The sequence below is a fragment of the Rattus rattus genome, chromosome 1, assembly GCF_011064425.1.
Source record: "Rattus rattus isolate New Zealand chromosome 1, Rrattus_CSIRO_v1, whole genome shotgun sequence".
Classification (NCBI taxonomy): domain Eukaryota; kingdom Metazoa; phylum Chordata; class Mammalia; order Rodentia; family Muridae; genus Rattus; species Rattus rattus.
The window spans coordinates 180,921,144-180,936,935 of NC_046154.1; the positions used below are offsets into that span (position 1 = coordinate 180,921,144).

At 36.0% G+C, this 15,792-nt stretch overlaps 1 protein-coding gene across 1 annotated transcript; it reads left to right on the forward strand.

Moving 5' to 3' along the window:
* Positions 1-4,869: 4,869 nt before the first annotated feature.
* On the forward strand, positions 4,870-6,784 carry Rassf9 (Ras association domain family member 9). Its single transcript, XM_032918151.1, has 2 exons — positions 4,870-4,889; positions 5,372-6,784. The coding sequence occupies exons 1-2, from the start codon at positions 4,870-4,872 to the stop codon at positions 6,630-6,632; spliced, it is 1,281 nt and encodes a 426-aa protein (XP_032774042.1). The 3' UTR covers positions 6,633-6,784.
* Positions 6,785-15,792: the final 9,008 nt, after the last annotated feature.

Here is a 15,792-nt window from a genome sequence, read left to right on the forward strand (position 1 = left end):
CTGCTATATTAATCATGAATATCAGCCACTATAATTGCATCCACTAGATACCCAGTGTTTATTGTCTTGCATCACAAACCAAGTTATCACACTAAGTTCGTATATTCAACCTTTGATTATGTCTATGTCTGAAGATAGCATGGCTTTCACCAGATGGTACATTTCCAAATATTGGTATGCTAGTTCAGAACTCCTGCAAAAACTAATGAGTAAGGAACATTTTAGGGTTAAAATATTTATCCATATCAGATGACAAAGTTTTTCCATGATCAAATGATAACCATTATTTTTTAATCTTTATTAACATGAGTATTTCTTATTTACATTTCGATTGTTATTCCCTTCCCGGTTTCAGGGCCAACATCCCCCTAGCCCATTCCCCTCCCCTTCTATATGGGCTTCCCCTCCCCATCCTCCCCCCATTACCACCCTCCCCCAAAAAATCACGTTCACTGGGGGTTCAGTCTTGGCAGGGCCAAGGGCTTCCCCTTCCACTGGTGCTCTTACTAGGATATTCATTGCTACGTATGCAGTTGGAGTCCAGGGTCAGTCCATGTATAGTCTTTGGGTAGTGGCTTAGTCCCTGGAAGCTCTGGTTGGTTGGCATTGTTGTTCACATGGGGTCTCGAGCCCCTTCAAGCTCTTCCAGTCCTTTCTCTGATCCCTTCAACTGGGGTCCCGTTCTCAGTTCAGTGGTTTGCTGCTAGCATTCACCTATGTATTTGCTGTATTCTCAGTGTGTCTCTCAGGAGAGATCTACATCCAGTTCCTGTCACCCTGCACTTCTTTGCTTCATCCATCTTATCTAGTTTGGTGGCTGTATATGTATGGGACACATGTGGGGCAGGCTCTGAATGCCTCTGTTCTAAACTTTGCCTCCCTATTCCCTGCCAAGGGTATTCTTGTTCCCCTTTTAAAGAAGGAGTGAAGCATTCGTATTTTGGTCATCCTTCTTGAGTTTCATGTGTTCTGTGCATCTAGGGTAATTCAAGCATTTGGGCTAATAGCCACTTATCAATGAGTGCATATTTTTTTTAAAGAATTTTTAAAAACTCTAATTTGGTGTAACATTTATGGATGTTTTACTGTTTGAATTTTAATTTGTTTCAATTTCAAGAAACTCTAAGGATCACTATTATTCTGCAGCAGGGCTGCATTTGAATATACGTAATAAACTAAGAAACATAGTCGTACACTTCTCACTACTTAGTGTTTTCTTCCTAACTCGTCACATGTTTCCCATAGTCAGCCAGAGACAGTCTTGTAAATCTTTCCTGTCTTTCTATCGTGTACAGTTCCCATGGAAACAGTGACTTGAAATATTTGTTAAGTGAGTGACTAGAAAATCAACCAGAGCAGTATCATAAAATTACTAGTTTCCAAAATCCTAAGCCAGCCATAAAATATCCCTTAAATATAACAAAACACATACAAGCTGTGAAAGATTTACTGCCTAAATTCAGTATTCAGTGATCATTACATTTAAATGTGTTCGGTCAGATAGCATACATTTTAAAAGTTACTTTGTTTGAATAACGACTATAAAAAGTCCCCCTAATATTTAATCATAGTCGGCCCTAGAAAATACATAAGCATTGATTTGATGTTGGAATGAACATATAAATGAAGTCCTGGAGCCAATAAGGTTGTGAGATTATAATAAAAGTCCCCAATTGTATTATATATAATATGAAAAAATAATTTTCTTCATTGCCCATATGAACATCATTGTAGCTTGATGGCAAGAGGTAAAACTAAGCAGGCTTCTGAGGTAGGGAAAACTCGGTGAATATTAACTTCATCCTTTCAAGGTTGGAAACACCTCTATTGGGGGAGGAGTTCTGGGAGTGTTGGGAGGTGGGCATGGCCATCATTACAGACGCTTCATAAAAAGGATGCTCTGCTTCCAATGTCATTCCCATCTCTAATACAGGGGGGAAGAACTCATCGGTCAGCTGGCAACCACTGCTAAACTCCCGAACTAATGGTTTCTGACCAGAAAAGAGAACAGGAAGTGGATCAGGATTTTGTTTGCTTGTTTCTATTGTTGCTGTTTTTAATACACACATGTTGTCAGCTAATGGGATTGCCCAAGGCAGCTAGAAAGCCCTCATTACTGTCTTAGCTTAGAGACATGATTAATTCTTTAAGTGTCACATTATTACATACTTTCCTCATGGCTGCAAATGAGAGACCTCCTTCTAGGTGAACTGAGTGTTATGCAGTGGATACCGAGTATATTGCTCTCAGAAGGTTATATTATCACCCTAAAGTTTAATAAAAGTAGCCTATTTCATTTTTCTACTCATCTCACATGTCCAAAACATCTAAATTACAATGTTGTAAGATTCTCATGCCTGTTTATTTGTGAATAGAGATTTATATAAATGTTGTCCCTAGAGAATTGTGACAAATAGGTTAATAAGTACACAGCGGGTATGAGAAGAGTATATGGAATATTTCAGATGCTTAATATTATTCGTTATGACTTTCAGTGTTGTACATTTAAAATTTATGATTATCATATATATTTTAGAAAGTATGTCGTTGTGTATTGGGTGTGTATGTGGTAGGCATGTGCAGCTATAGGCATGTGGAGGTCAGAGAACAGTTTGGCACAGTCAGTTCTGTTCTTCCACAGTGTGGATCCTGATGATCATTGAACTCAGATTAGCAGGCTTGGTCTAAAGCTCTTCTCCATGTGAGCCATCTTGCTGGCCCTATATTCTGTATATTGAATAGACTTTTCCAATCCTGCAAACACTTATAAAACACTTAAGAACACTTTTATTTAAATACTATAGCTATTTGTACTGTCAGTTAATGTTGATAGACAAAGACGAAAGTTTATATTTTCTATGAAAATTACATGTAAATAATGGTAATTAAACATAAATGTCAGATGAGTTACTGTTTTTAAATCTTCAAAACCAAAGTAAATAATTCCTAACATTCAAAATTAAAAAAAAAATGTGCAGTAACTTTTTTTTTGTATTGCAAATCCATGGCTAATACACATGAAGCTATGGATTCATTTAAAGCTAATTCATACTGTAGAGCCATAACAGACAGCAAACGGTCAGTTGGTGTCTTTGAGAACATATTATAGAAATTACTGTGTATCATTTCTCCACCAGTAGTAGAATGTTTCTGTTGTTCTAAATTCTAACACATTTTTAATGTGGCAGGTAACTAGCCAATGAACTATAAACATACTCAAAATACCACATTTCTTTTAAAAATATATTTCTCAACACTGATCATGAAGTGAAAAGATTTTGTAAGAGATTTATCAAAACCCAGTATTGATTTTAGCTACTCGTGGGCTGGTGAGATGGCTCAGTGGTTAAGGACACTGGCTGGCTGCTCTTCCAGAGGTCCTGAGTTCAATTCCAAGCAAGCACATGGTGGCTCACAACCATCTATAAAGGGATCTGATGCCCTACTCTTTCGTGCAAGTGTACATGGAGACAGAGCAAACATGTATTAAAAAATACATAAATATATAAAAATCAAAGATTTTGGCTGATCACAAAAAGACTCTATTCTACAGTTGAATATTTCGTTTTACTAAGTCCTCTGTTGGGGGGCGGTTTGTTCTATTATGATTCTTAGTGACCCTGGTGTTTCTCTCCATCTCAGTGGCCAAAGTGAGATGACTATTCCATACAAAAGAAAATCCATATAAGAACATTAGGGAGTTTTGCTGCTAAAACATAAATGTTGTACGTTCTGGGTGTTAAATAAAATGGTGACAATATCATTGGTAATTTTGTCTTTGAGTATATGTGTTGGGGTTATTAAATAACATGATGAATGGATTTGCCTTAACTAGCACAGCAAATCTCTTTCTACTCAAATGTCTCAGGATATCATAAATCACACTGGAGTATAAATCATGTCAGTTGTTTGTTAACATTCTGTAGAAGGGTATTGTGAAAGACACAGTCCATATGATTTACACTCACAATAGAAATAGAGTTTTAACAGTTCTCCAAAGAGACTATTAGCAGTTGTCAAGATTCCTTGCTTATTTTTCTCAAGAAATCTTTTTATCCACCTCTGGATAAATAATCCTTTAAATTTTAGTTTACATTGTATTTATGCAGAAATTAATTTCTGCCATATATTTACAATGGTGAAGGGACACTTTCTATGACTGTGGTGTTCAGAAATGTGATTGGCAGGAAGTCATTTGGGATTTACAAGGATAGGGAGTGACTTTACAGAAGCATGGGCCTTCTCTGTCTCTTGCCATTGGATGTTCCGTGAAACTCTGGGATTTTATCAGGAAGAAGTCTTCATGAGATGAAGTCTCTAGGTCTTGTGATTTAGAACTGGGAGCCCCAATGAACTTTTGGTTTCCCTTTAAGAAGTAATCCTTTTCCAGCTGTTTGTTAGATAGTAACAAAAATCAAACCAATACACCAGTCTTTCCAATAGCAAAGAATAGAGAAAATACAACAAATCTATATTCACGTATATTCCACATTGAATCACTTCCTAAGATTTCTGCGTCTAAAACAATAGTTAGCCCTGGAAAGCATCATCTTTTAGTGGTTTCCTAACAGAGTCATGCAGATTAGTGAGAGATGCTCCTGATAAACAAAGTTGACTATTTAATATAGGTACTGAGGGCCAAGAATTCTTCTTAGGAGTCAGTTTTACTTCTTGCTTATAACGGTACAAGCTGTCTTCCTATCTATTATGCTCCCTACTCCATACGTCCCCCTTCCCTCTGAAACTGTGAATAGCCCCTTTCTACCTTGAGTAGTCTGTCCAGTATTTTGTTACAGCAATGTAAAACTTGATACTATTTCTGTTATAGACTCCTCTATAATCTTCTTCATTTCTGCAGTAATGTCAGACATGGTTGACACAGAGTCAACGTAACAAAAGCACTTCTTCAATGAAAGAATTGCTGCTTTGACTCTGGGATCCTAGAGTCAGCTATTCTTGACTCTATAACTGTAATACCCACACTGACCATTCCACCCTATAGACCCACATTTTCCCTTTAGTTTTTAGACTTCAGTAAGAAGGGGAAGACCTCATCTTATATCTCCTTTGCATCCTGTCTGTAATTACTGTCACTGCATCAGTTCTGCAAACGTGTCAAGACTAACCTTGAATTACTAAATAAAAAGCATTTCAATTGCTTTTCAGTGACATTTCGCCGCATCCACCACCAGCTACAAAAGGAACCTGAATAGAAATGCAAAGGTTTTGCATTCATATCCCGAAGCACATCTTTCTATTCTTCTGTAGGCTCAACCTAAGAGTATGTAGAGGCAAGGAGAGGCATTAATTCTAAACCATCTTTCTGAGTTTACACAGGCGATGACAGAAATGCTCTTTGTTTTCTTTTTAGATCTCCAACTAAAGACATGGATCCTGAAGAGAAGGAAATTGTGGTTTGGGTTTGCCAGGAGGAGAAGATTGTCTGCGGATTAACTAAACGCACCACCTCTATCGATGTCATCCAGGCTTTGCTTGAAGAACATGAAGCTACATTTGGAGAAAAGCGATTTCTGTTGGGTAAGGCCAGTGACTACTGCATCGTCGAAAAGTGGAGGGGCTCAGAGCGAGCTCTTCCTCCCCTGACCAGGATCTTGAAGCTGTGGAAGGCTTGGGGAGATGAACAGCCCAACATGCAGTTTGTTTTGGTTAAAACAGACGCCTTCCTCCCAGTTCCACTGTGGCGCACCGCTGAAACCAAACTAGTGCAAAATAATGAAAAACCTTGGGAGCTCAGCCCGGCGAATTACATGAAGACTTTACCACCAGATAAACAAAAACGAATCGTCAGGAAAACCTTCCGGAAACTGGCTAAAATTAGACAGGACACAGGCTCTCATGATCGGGACAATATGGAGTGTTTAGTTCATCTGATTATTTCTCAGGACCACACGATCCACCAGCAAGTGCAAAGAATGAAAGAGTTAGACATGGAAATTGAAAAATGTGAAGCCAAGATCCATTTGGACCGGATAGGGAATGATGGGGCTGATTACGTCCAGGAGGCGTATTTAATGCCCAGGTCCAGTGAAGAAGAGCAAAAGCTAGACTTTCAATCTGAGGACAGCCAGACCCTCGAGGACCTGAACGACTGCGAGGGGGTGGCACAGCTGGAGGAACAGCTGCAATACTACAGAGCGCTCATCGATAAGCTGTCTGCTGAGATCGAGAGAGAGGTGAAGGGTGCGGGCCCTGACGGGAGTGAGGACATGGAGGGAGCAGCTGCATGTGAGCTGGAGACCTCGGATTTGGAAAGCGTTAAGTGCGATTTGGAGAAAAGTATGAACGCTGGTTTGAAAATCCACTCTCACTTGAGTGGCATCCAGAGAGAGATTAAGCACAGTGACTCACTGCTTCAGATGAAAGCGAGGGAGTACGAACGCCTAGCCAAGGAGTTCAGCTCCCTTCATATCAGCAGCAAAGATGGATGTCAGGGCAAAGAAAACCGAGGAAAGGAAGCCGAGGCTTCCAGCAGCAATGGGGAGATCCCTCCATTAACGCAAAGGGTGTTTAACACATATACGAATGACACGGATTCAGATACTGGTATCAGTTCCAACCACAGTCAGGATTCCGAAACGACTTTGGGAGACGTGCTACTGCTGGCAACTTAACTCTGAGGGCTTCTTTCTGACCTTTAATGATACTTTGTGTGGTTTACCAAGGGACTCTATTCTGTATGCAACTTTGTGAAAGTGTAAACCATGCTGAAGTATTCGGTAGTTAATAAAAACTAGTGGCCACCCCTGCTTGTTTTCATATAGTATTTCCAAGTTGATTTTATTATAGGTTCGAGTGAAAGACTATATTAGGAATGCAGTAAATCTAGCTTATGGTTACATAACGCAGGTACAATCTAATGAGAATTGATTGATGGTTTCCCCCCAGCTTCTATGAGACATGAATGATATGCACTTAAAATAGTCCTCAGTGTTGTTCATCAAACTCGGCACGCTGCAAGCACGAAGCAAAGTGAACATGTTTTCCATTTTTCTCATTGTATCGTAAGAATGTTTAAGTCTGTAAAGTGCAGGTATGCTCCTATGTCCTAGATATCATCTACGGATCACTTCAAATCTTCGTTTTTATTTTAAATAGTCAACACTGCAAAATACACAGTGTGAGTCTCTGCCTGACTGCTGTCTGTTTAAATCTGGGGACAGGAAGCTGTTGGGACATGTATAATTCCTGACAGTGGATTACTTCGGGAGAATATGAGGTAGGGCCAAGTGCTATCCACAGTCAGCTAATTTTTTTCTGAGCCATTCTACCATGATGATGAGCAATGCAGAAGCTCCTGCTCAGTAGATCTTCTGATCACGCCAGTGCTGGGTGCCAGTCCATTATTCGGAGAGTCGTAGTGTAGGTAACGGAAGAAATCTATCAAAATGTTATTTATGTATTTATGCCTTGACTGTATAAGTACTGAAGTGGAATTTGTATTCATTTGTATGGCTAGATCAGCTCTTCTCGGGGAACATGCAGAGTAGAACTAAATATCTATTCTCGTACACAGAAACCCATCTGTCAGAGGAATTCCTGGGTACTTAAATAACTGAGTACTTTTGAGCTGCCCCAAGCACATTGGGGGAAATTCAAGAAACTGAATGGACTCTTTGGATTCTGTCTTCACTGACAATTACAATGTTTTCCTTTGACTTTGGTAGACATTTCCTCTCTCTTGTGTTCTTGCTAGCTTATCTTCTCCTCTTCCTCCCCCTCCTCCTCACCTTCTCTTTCTCTTTTCCTCAAAGTAAGACCAGAATGTCATCACAACCAAAAACATTCATTTTCATTCAATTTCTGAATATTGATATACTCTAAATTTCTTTCCTTGGCACATTCACACATGCCAGGATACAAGAAGGAGAAATGTTGTTCCATGTATTCATAGTGTGTAGGCTATTTTTCCTAGGATGTTTCTTTTTGATACAAATTGCTACAACTTTTAACTGTGCCCCCTCCCCCCTTAAAGCTTGGAAGTTTTAAGATTGTTACCAGCTTTATTTGGGATTCGGTGGCTTTAACTGTTCTTTCCATGTGTTCTTTCTTCTTTTCTCCTTTGCCTTCTTCATATTATCTTTTGGAACACTCTTGTATTTCTATAGAGTTTCACATCTGAAAAGCACCCACAGTACCATTTTTTAAAACAAAAGTATTTTCAGGCCATACAATAAGAATTTCCATTCCAATGGAAATATTGGGATAAACAGTAAGTAATCAGGGTCACATCAATTATATTTTTAAGGGAAGAGTGGGATAGTGAAAGGAAAGCTCACCTAGATAACAGCCATTAGATCACTAAAGCACATGCTTTCTTGATGAATTTGTTGCTAAAAGAGATTAAATTCATTCGATTATCACAAATAATAAGCCATCTGTTGCTTTCTTTTTCTAAAATGAAAGCTATCTCTTTGGATCATATGTTTAGTAAGAAAACAAGTGTTGCATATCTCACTGTGCAGCTTGATTACTTTGACTTCATAAAGATATGTGGTAAGAATTAGACACAGTTTCACTTTGGCAACTTTGAATTAACTTCTGCTTCCACACAGTTTCTTAGAGTTACAGTGACTTAAGTATAATTCTGCATTTTCCTGTAAATAGTGTTTAAAACTTCTGTAGGTGTGCAGTCTTTTTAAACTCACTGTAGACTTTACGTTTTTCCCTTAATTATTAAAATGTATCTATGTCCTAGTTCATTACGTTGAAATACATGGCAATTAGTTTCCATGGTGAGACTCTAATATAGTTAAATATGAGCGTATTTATTATACACATAGAGATAATGAGTGATCTCATGGATACTACTCTATTTATTGTTAAATTGATGGTTAAGCTTATAAATACAGGACTTGAACGTTTAATGCTTTAATTATCTTTAGAAAGTTAGTGTATTACAAGCCCTTAAGTAGCCTAGCAGATTAATCACAAAATGGCCATGTGCAGCTAGAAGAAGCCAGCCATGGTGGACGATGTTTATTTTCTCCCAGGACTAGTTTCTCAGAGCATGCCTGGTATCTGCACATGTTCTTGCTCAAGAGGCCTGTTTCACTCTCCTCTTACTATACACTGAAATGTTACCTACTTTCTTTCTTTTTTGTTTTTGTTTTGTTTTAGTAGACAGGGTTTCCCTGTATAGCCCTGGCTGTCCTGGAACACCCTCTGCCTGTAGTGCTCTGCTTCCTGATTACAGGTATTAAAGGTCTGTACCAACATGCCCAGCAACTACATCAAGTATGCTTAAAAGTGCTCTTTTCTTTCAACCAATTGTGCTCCATCTAGGCAGTTCTAATCTTTTATATCTGAGCTTACAAATATCCTAGATGTACTTTTCTTGTGCTACTCTTATGTGTGAGACTTTCTATCTTTATATATTCTTCTAACTGAACTCAGTAGAGTTTTATCTTACTATGTTATTATCTGCCTTTCTAACCTGATTGGCTATTACCAACTTCTTAGCCTCTTGTCCCATTTGTCAATTGAACTGCTAAACTGTAAAGGATTTTAACATATTTTTGTGAAATTTTTATATTATACTTACTTGGGCAATTTTCAGATAATCATGCACAGTATAAGACCCAAAAATATTAGCAGAAATTATTCCTATAAGTTTAGGAAGTGAATACTAGATCCTTACATTGGTATGAATTTTATCAATATATTATTTTTAATTAACATGAAAAAGTGTACATTATTAGGGGGTACTATGTGGTATTTCATATATATACATGGAGAGAGAGAGAGAGAGAGAGAGAGAGAGAGAGAGAGAGAGTGAGAGTTCATGTCAGGAAAAGCATTCTCTTTTTTTCAATTAACAGTTTCTGATTTAAAACAACTCAAATTCCTTTTAATTTAGTGGCAGCATTATAATATCTAAGCATTGTGCATATGTAGAAAAAGATGTTGTAATATTGAGTTTGAAGTGGTAGATACACAAAATCTTTTAAATATCTAAATTAAATATCTGCATTACTTTTTTTAATTACCAAGTTACGATGTTTCATTAGTACATCAAAGCTTTTCTAACCCATTAAATTTTTATTTTTGTATTTATTTAAACTTGCAGTGTATATGACAAAATATAAATCTGTGGCTACATTTTATAAATTTTCAGAGTATAGTTATTGTTATAATTAAAACATATTTTTCTAGTGACAGAATACATATTAACCCTGAGGTAGTTTTTAAAATAGCATTGAACTATTTCTTTTCATGCTACCTTACTGGTTTGATAAACTTCATGTGACAAATAGAAAGTATCATTTCTTCAAGTTATAACTGATCCAGAAAAATAAAAAGATTGTTGTATCCTGTCTGGGGCATTTTCTTTATTTAAATAGTTCTATTTAAAATAAATCAGATGTCATTTAGAATAATATAATTACTAAGCTAGTTCATACAATTTAAGATTTGTTAGTATTTCTTGACAAAACAAATGTGTAGCAAATAGTAGCTAAGAAAACTTTTTGACAAGCCTCGCATATACTTGTTCCAATTTGTTATAGAAGTTTGCCCTAACTTGTATGCTGATTTATGCATGATTTCTTTCATTTAATGTGAACTTATTTCATGTAACACTGTTCAAGACCTTATTGGTTCTTTCAACTAGAATATATTCTGGTGCTGCTCCCCAGAAATAATTCATTTTTGACAATTTAAATAGATCATCACTAAAGTCATAAGAATATTTGCTACCTCGTTCTGTAATACCATAAAAACTTTATTAAAAGATAGTATATACTTTCTCTCCAAGCACCTAGGAATAAGTGTATGCTACTTTCTTTGCTTATGTCACAATAGATAGAGAATGGAACCTTTTTATTTTAAATTCAGGCTGAATTCCTGGTTTTAATAACTACTGCAATTGAGAACTCAATTCAAATAAAGATGTCTCAAGTTGTTTTTCATAGCAGACATAGAAGATGCTTTTATTGGAGGTTAATGACATGCTATCCTTCATAGGTATGTAATGTAATTGGATATATTCTTTTTTTGTAAAATAGATTATGTAAATCTCAATTTGTTCAGAAAATGGGCATCTCACTGCTATTTCTGTGTCCCAGATGCCCAAGTGAGTTTGTCTGACATTTAAGGTATTAACTATAATTTATAAATGTATAGGTAACACGAATAAATAAGTGCATATTTAGTTAAAGATTCAAACATATGTAACATATATAACACATCAAAACAGATAACCTGCTACTTCATACATGTGTTATTCTCACTCAGTAAGGTAACTACTCTAAAAAGGATCATACATTGTTCATATGAAGATATTTCTTCCTCTCTATGCATATTAAAGTATTTACCAACTCATTAAATCCATGATCAGTCTAGATGGTCCTCTATTGTTGAGCATTTGGATAGTATTCAATAATTCACTGTTATTATAACATCTTTCCAAAAAATTTCTGTGAGACAAGATGTAGAAATATTGTCTCTAAATGATCTCTAACCTGTTTCCATTTTCAAGAACATCTATAACTCACATATGTGAAAATTAATCTTTTATAATCTGAATTGAAAATATGTTCTTCACAGACAATGTTGTCTTTTATTTGTGCATTTAAGTCGCAAAATAAGTAAACAAAATTACAAAGCTGATTTTATGGGTTAATATTTGATAATATGCCTTTTGGCATTATTATTTAAAGGTTGGCTCATTAATTGCTTTTCTATTGCTGTGAGAATACTCCTTACAGAAGGAATGGCTTATTTGAGCTTACAGTTACAGACAGATAAAAGTCAGTTATGACAGGAAATTGTAGAAGTCATAGTGATAGATCACTAATACTGGGAACTGTGAGGGTGCTAGGATGTTAAACCTCAAGGCCTACCACCAGGCAAGTACTCACTTCCTCTAGCCATAGATCCTAATTTTAGGCAAATGGTACCACCAACGTCTGGCCCTACGGGGTACATTTCTCATTCAGATCCCTACAAGTTGTCATATTTCATAATAACTGATTGAAAAAATACTTTCTACATTTTTAATATATGCATCTATATTTTATTTTTAAACTTTGGAGCAATCTAGACTTAGAGTGTTTTATTCTTTTGAAAGTATGGAGACAATTGATTTTGTTTAGATGATTGAAAATTATTTCATAATATTCGGCACAGAATGTTATCCCTCTGAAGTAGAGTAGCATCTATTATGGCTGTGTGTGAACCAAATCATGGCTCTTGTGGGTAAATTTTTACACCATTTTCTTGCTATGACTGAACTATGTGCTACTACCCTGTACTATGAATTACAACACTAATTATTTTTTGAGATAAGAAAACACTGCTAGATAAGTAACCACTAAGGAATTCATATAATGTTTAAAGATAACATCAAAGAGAAAGAGATTAAGAAAACTAAATGTTCCAGCTACATTAGAATGACTCTCTATTCAGTTCTCATATTCAGAACATTATAAGAGTGTGTGCTTTTCTCTCATCTACAATGTAGATGAATAAAGTGAATTAATCAATAAAGAATAGAGTGAATTTTATGGCCTTCTGTAATGAATAAATCCATACTTTTGTTTATAGGAATGGGTTCATCTCAGTAAGATAAAGTAATTTGTAAAGAGTGGTACAGTTCAATAACTTTCACACATTCACAGATTTCAATCAGCAATCTTGCATTTCAATAAACAGCAAGAAAATAACTACAAAGTGTTTAAAAATATGTTTAAATATTTGTCCTTGCAATCAGCATGGCTGACAGTTACACTGTCCAATATGAAGGAAGAGTTAAAGAAGTTTGAGAATATAGTTAATGACAGTTCCTAATGGTTAAAAGACTATGCAAGACTGAAATATATCTGGGAATAAGTGAATTTCTGAATACTCTAAATATGTTTTAAAACTTGAATGACACACGCCACATTTCAAATCTATGTAAAAATGGGGATGTGTAGATGTTACTGTTTTCATCCAATACTGATATACTTGAGATTCAATACACTCAACACACTTACATTTTCTCCAGAAATCTAATTACAAATAAGCAATCTTTATAACTAATGGAATTAAGGTTGTTACCTGTTGTTGTGCCCTTTGAGACTTTCACAAATAGCAAACTAAGCAGAAATGGATGAATAATGATGACTCAAAAGTCAGGGGTTAGAAACCTGAACTCTTAGTAAACTTGACTTCCAGAAGTAACATCCGAACACATAAGAGAATATGAAAATAGGAAAGAAAACACTAAAGAGTTGAATTTGTTTATGTATGTTATGGGAACTGCATGGATTTGGTTGAGGTACAACAAATATTAGCTAATTTCATTTTTTCACATTTCTCATTCCAATATTCTACTTTCGTAGAGCTAACAAAATGAGCATGAGATTGACTTCCAACTAGCAGAGATGATCCTCAAACAGTGTCTCTCCTACTATTTCCACTTCTGACTCTCCTTTATTTTCAGATTAGTCAGGTAAGACCTTTATCATTTACCCTACATGACAAGTTATGACCATGATATCTAAACAATTTATGGCCATGAAAATAATCCCTATGTTTCCTTACCATAAGAACACATTCTGGAAATAAAAGTGAAGACATACTTTCTTCTATTGTTTTTATCGTTCTAATGTCAATGAATATTAGTAGTTTGTATTGGCCACTATATCATTTAAAGTGATGCAAAATCAGAGGGTAACAGAGTTCCCAGAACATAAGACACCTTCTAACAACTCTTCTCAGTGAAATGATACTTAAACCTATTTCTAACCATAGATGTAATGTAGTTTGCCATGATGTGCAATATGAACATCTTTTTATTACTGTTTACAACACATGAGAAATGGTAGTTACATTCACATACATTCAAGTCAAAGCTTATTCATTTTAATATCAATTTTAATTTTTTCATCTTGAATAGCATTTGTTTTACTTTGTATAAGAAAGCAAGAGGACTATAACTTTTGGAACTGAAAGATCTTTTGAGAGTTTTGTGAACATCACGTTTTACATATGTGAGCTTGCCAGGAGTCATCCTCCTTTAGTGTGCTGATATAGGGCATCGCATTGCTAATTTTTTTCCAGTGTTGTGAGTATAGTATAGATCTTTCACAAAAAATTAAATTTTCTTTAGTAGAAGAAATTCAAAAACTAACAGACCTCACAATTGCTTTCTATAATCTACCCATAATAAATTAGGTTATCTTCCAAAGATAATAAATGCATAAATACTAAAAATTCATGAGGGGTAGCAATGTGACTTTGGAAGGAGCTACCATTCATCATAACTGCAATTTATAAATCAAAAATAGGGCAGACTCTGGAGGACAGGGTCCTATGATTATATTTCTAGGTCACCCAGAGTCATGAGTCTATCTGAGGTCACTCCCAAAGCTGTTTCTACAACACATTGACAAACAGTGCCTGGATTCCTGAATTTCACCTTGGAGAATTTGAATGTGGGAGTCTGGATTGAAACATTAACTTTTCAGGGTTGAAACACTGTCCAAATACTTCTAAGGTCGACGTTTTAAAAGTGTGGTTTGTTAATTTCGGCAGAGCTGGTAACCAAAGGCTTCGCCAATCTGCAACGAAGGAATGTGGAAAGCCAGCATCACTGTGGTAACTGGGAACTCATTAACTAAGAAAAACACAAAAGTTTCTAAAGTCCTAAGCCAAAGGTGAACAGGAATCAGAAACTTAATATGTCAACTTCTGAGACTGCAAATGGACAACGTTAGACACTTTAATGTCATATTTTAGACAGTGTTCAGTTCAAGATAGAAATAATAGAACAGACTATACCTTTGCAGGAATTCATGCTGTCATATCAGTACTAGATATGAATTTAATATACTCTACACTCTCCATCTATGTGCCATTGGACATTACATATTAAAAATGTATATAAACTCTCCAAAAGTGATGTTTGCCTTGGCTCAAATTAAGTGCAATTTATTTTCCATGATGCTTAAAATGGGACTTGCTTAAAAAGGCACACAATGTCATATCAAATAAGGGCTAAAAATAATATATACCAAATGTGTTATCTTGGATCATTTGAATGAGATGTCCCCCAGAGTCTCCAGATTTTTAATATTTGGTCCTCAACTGTTAGAACACTTGGAACTGTTTAGTAAGTATGACCTTGCTAGTGGGAGATTGTTACTGTAGGCAATATTTGAGCTTTAAAATTAGTATTCCATCCCCAGTTCAATCTTTTCTGGCTTCTATTTAGGTTCAAGTTAGGAGTTCTTAGCTTGCCATATCTCCAGATGCCAAATTTCTGAAGTTGCCATTTTTCCCTGCTGCCATGCTTCCTCATCACGATTTTGATAGACTCAACTTCTTACAGGACTGGAAACCTGGAAATCTCTTTTAGAAGTTGCCATGATCATGATGTTTTCTCACAGGAGTAGTAAAGTAACTAGGACAGAAGTTGGTCCCTGAAAGTACGTTATGGCTGTAACATACCACATCATGCTGGGTTTTACAGGAGTAAGAAAGACTAAACTTTGGATTAAAAAGGTGACTGGATGCAGTATGAGGAGCTTGGTGTGCCAACCTAGATGGAGATTGAAGACAGTAGTTCTGAGAGCTATAGAGGCCTTAAGTGATTTCAGAGAGAACAATACTAACAATGGGGTGTAGAGACTTTTCTTTCACTATTTTAGCAAAGAATGTGGCTGTTTTCTGACTTTATCCTAAGCACTTGCCTGTGGCTAACTTTAAAAGTAATGGACTAATGATTTTGGCAGAGTAGAGTTCAAAACAGCGCAATATTGACTCTTTCATGGCTATCAGTAAGTACTT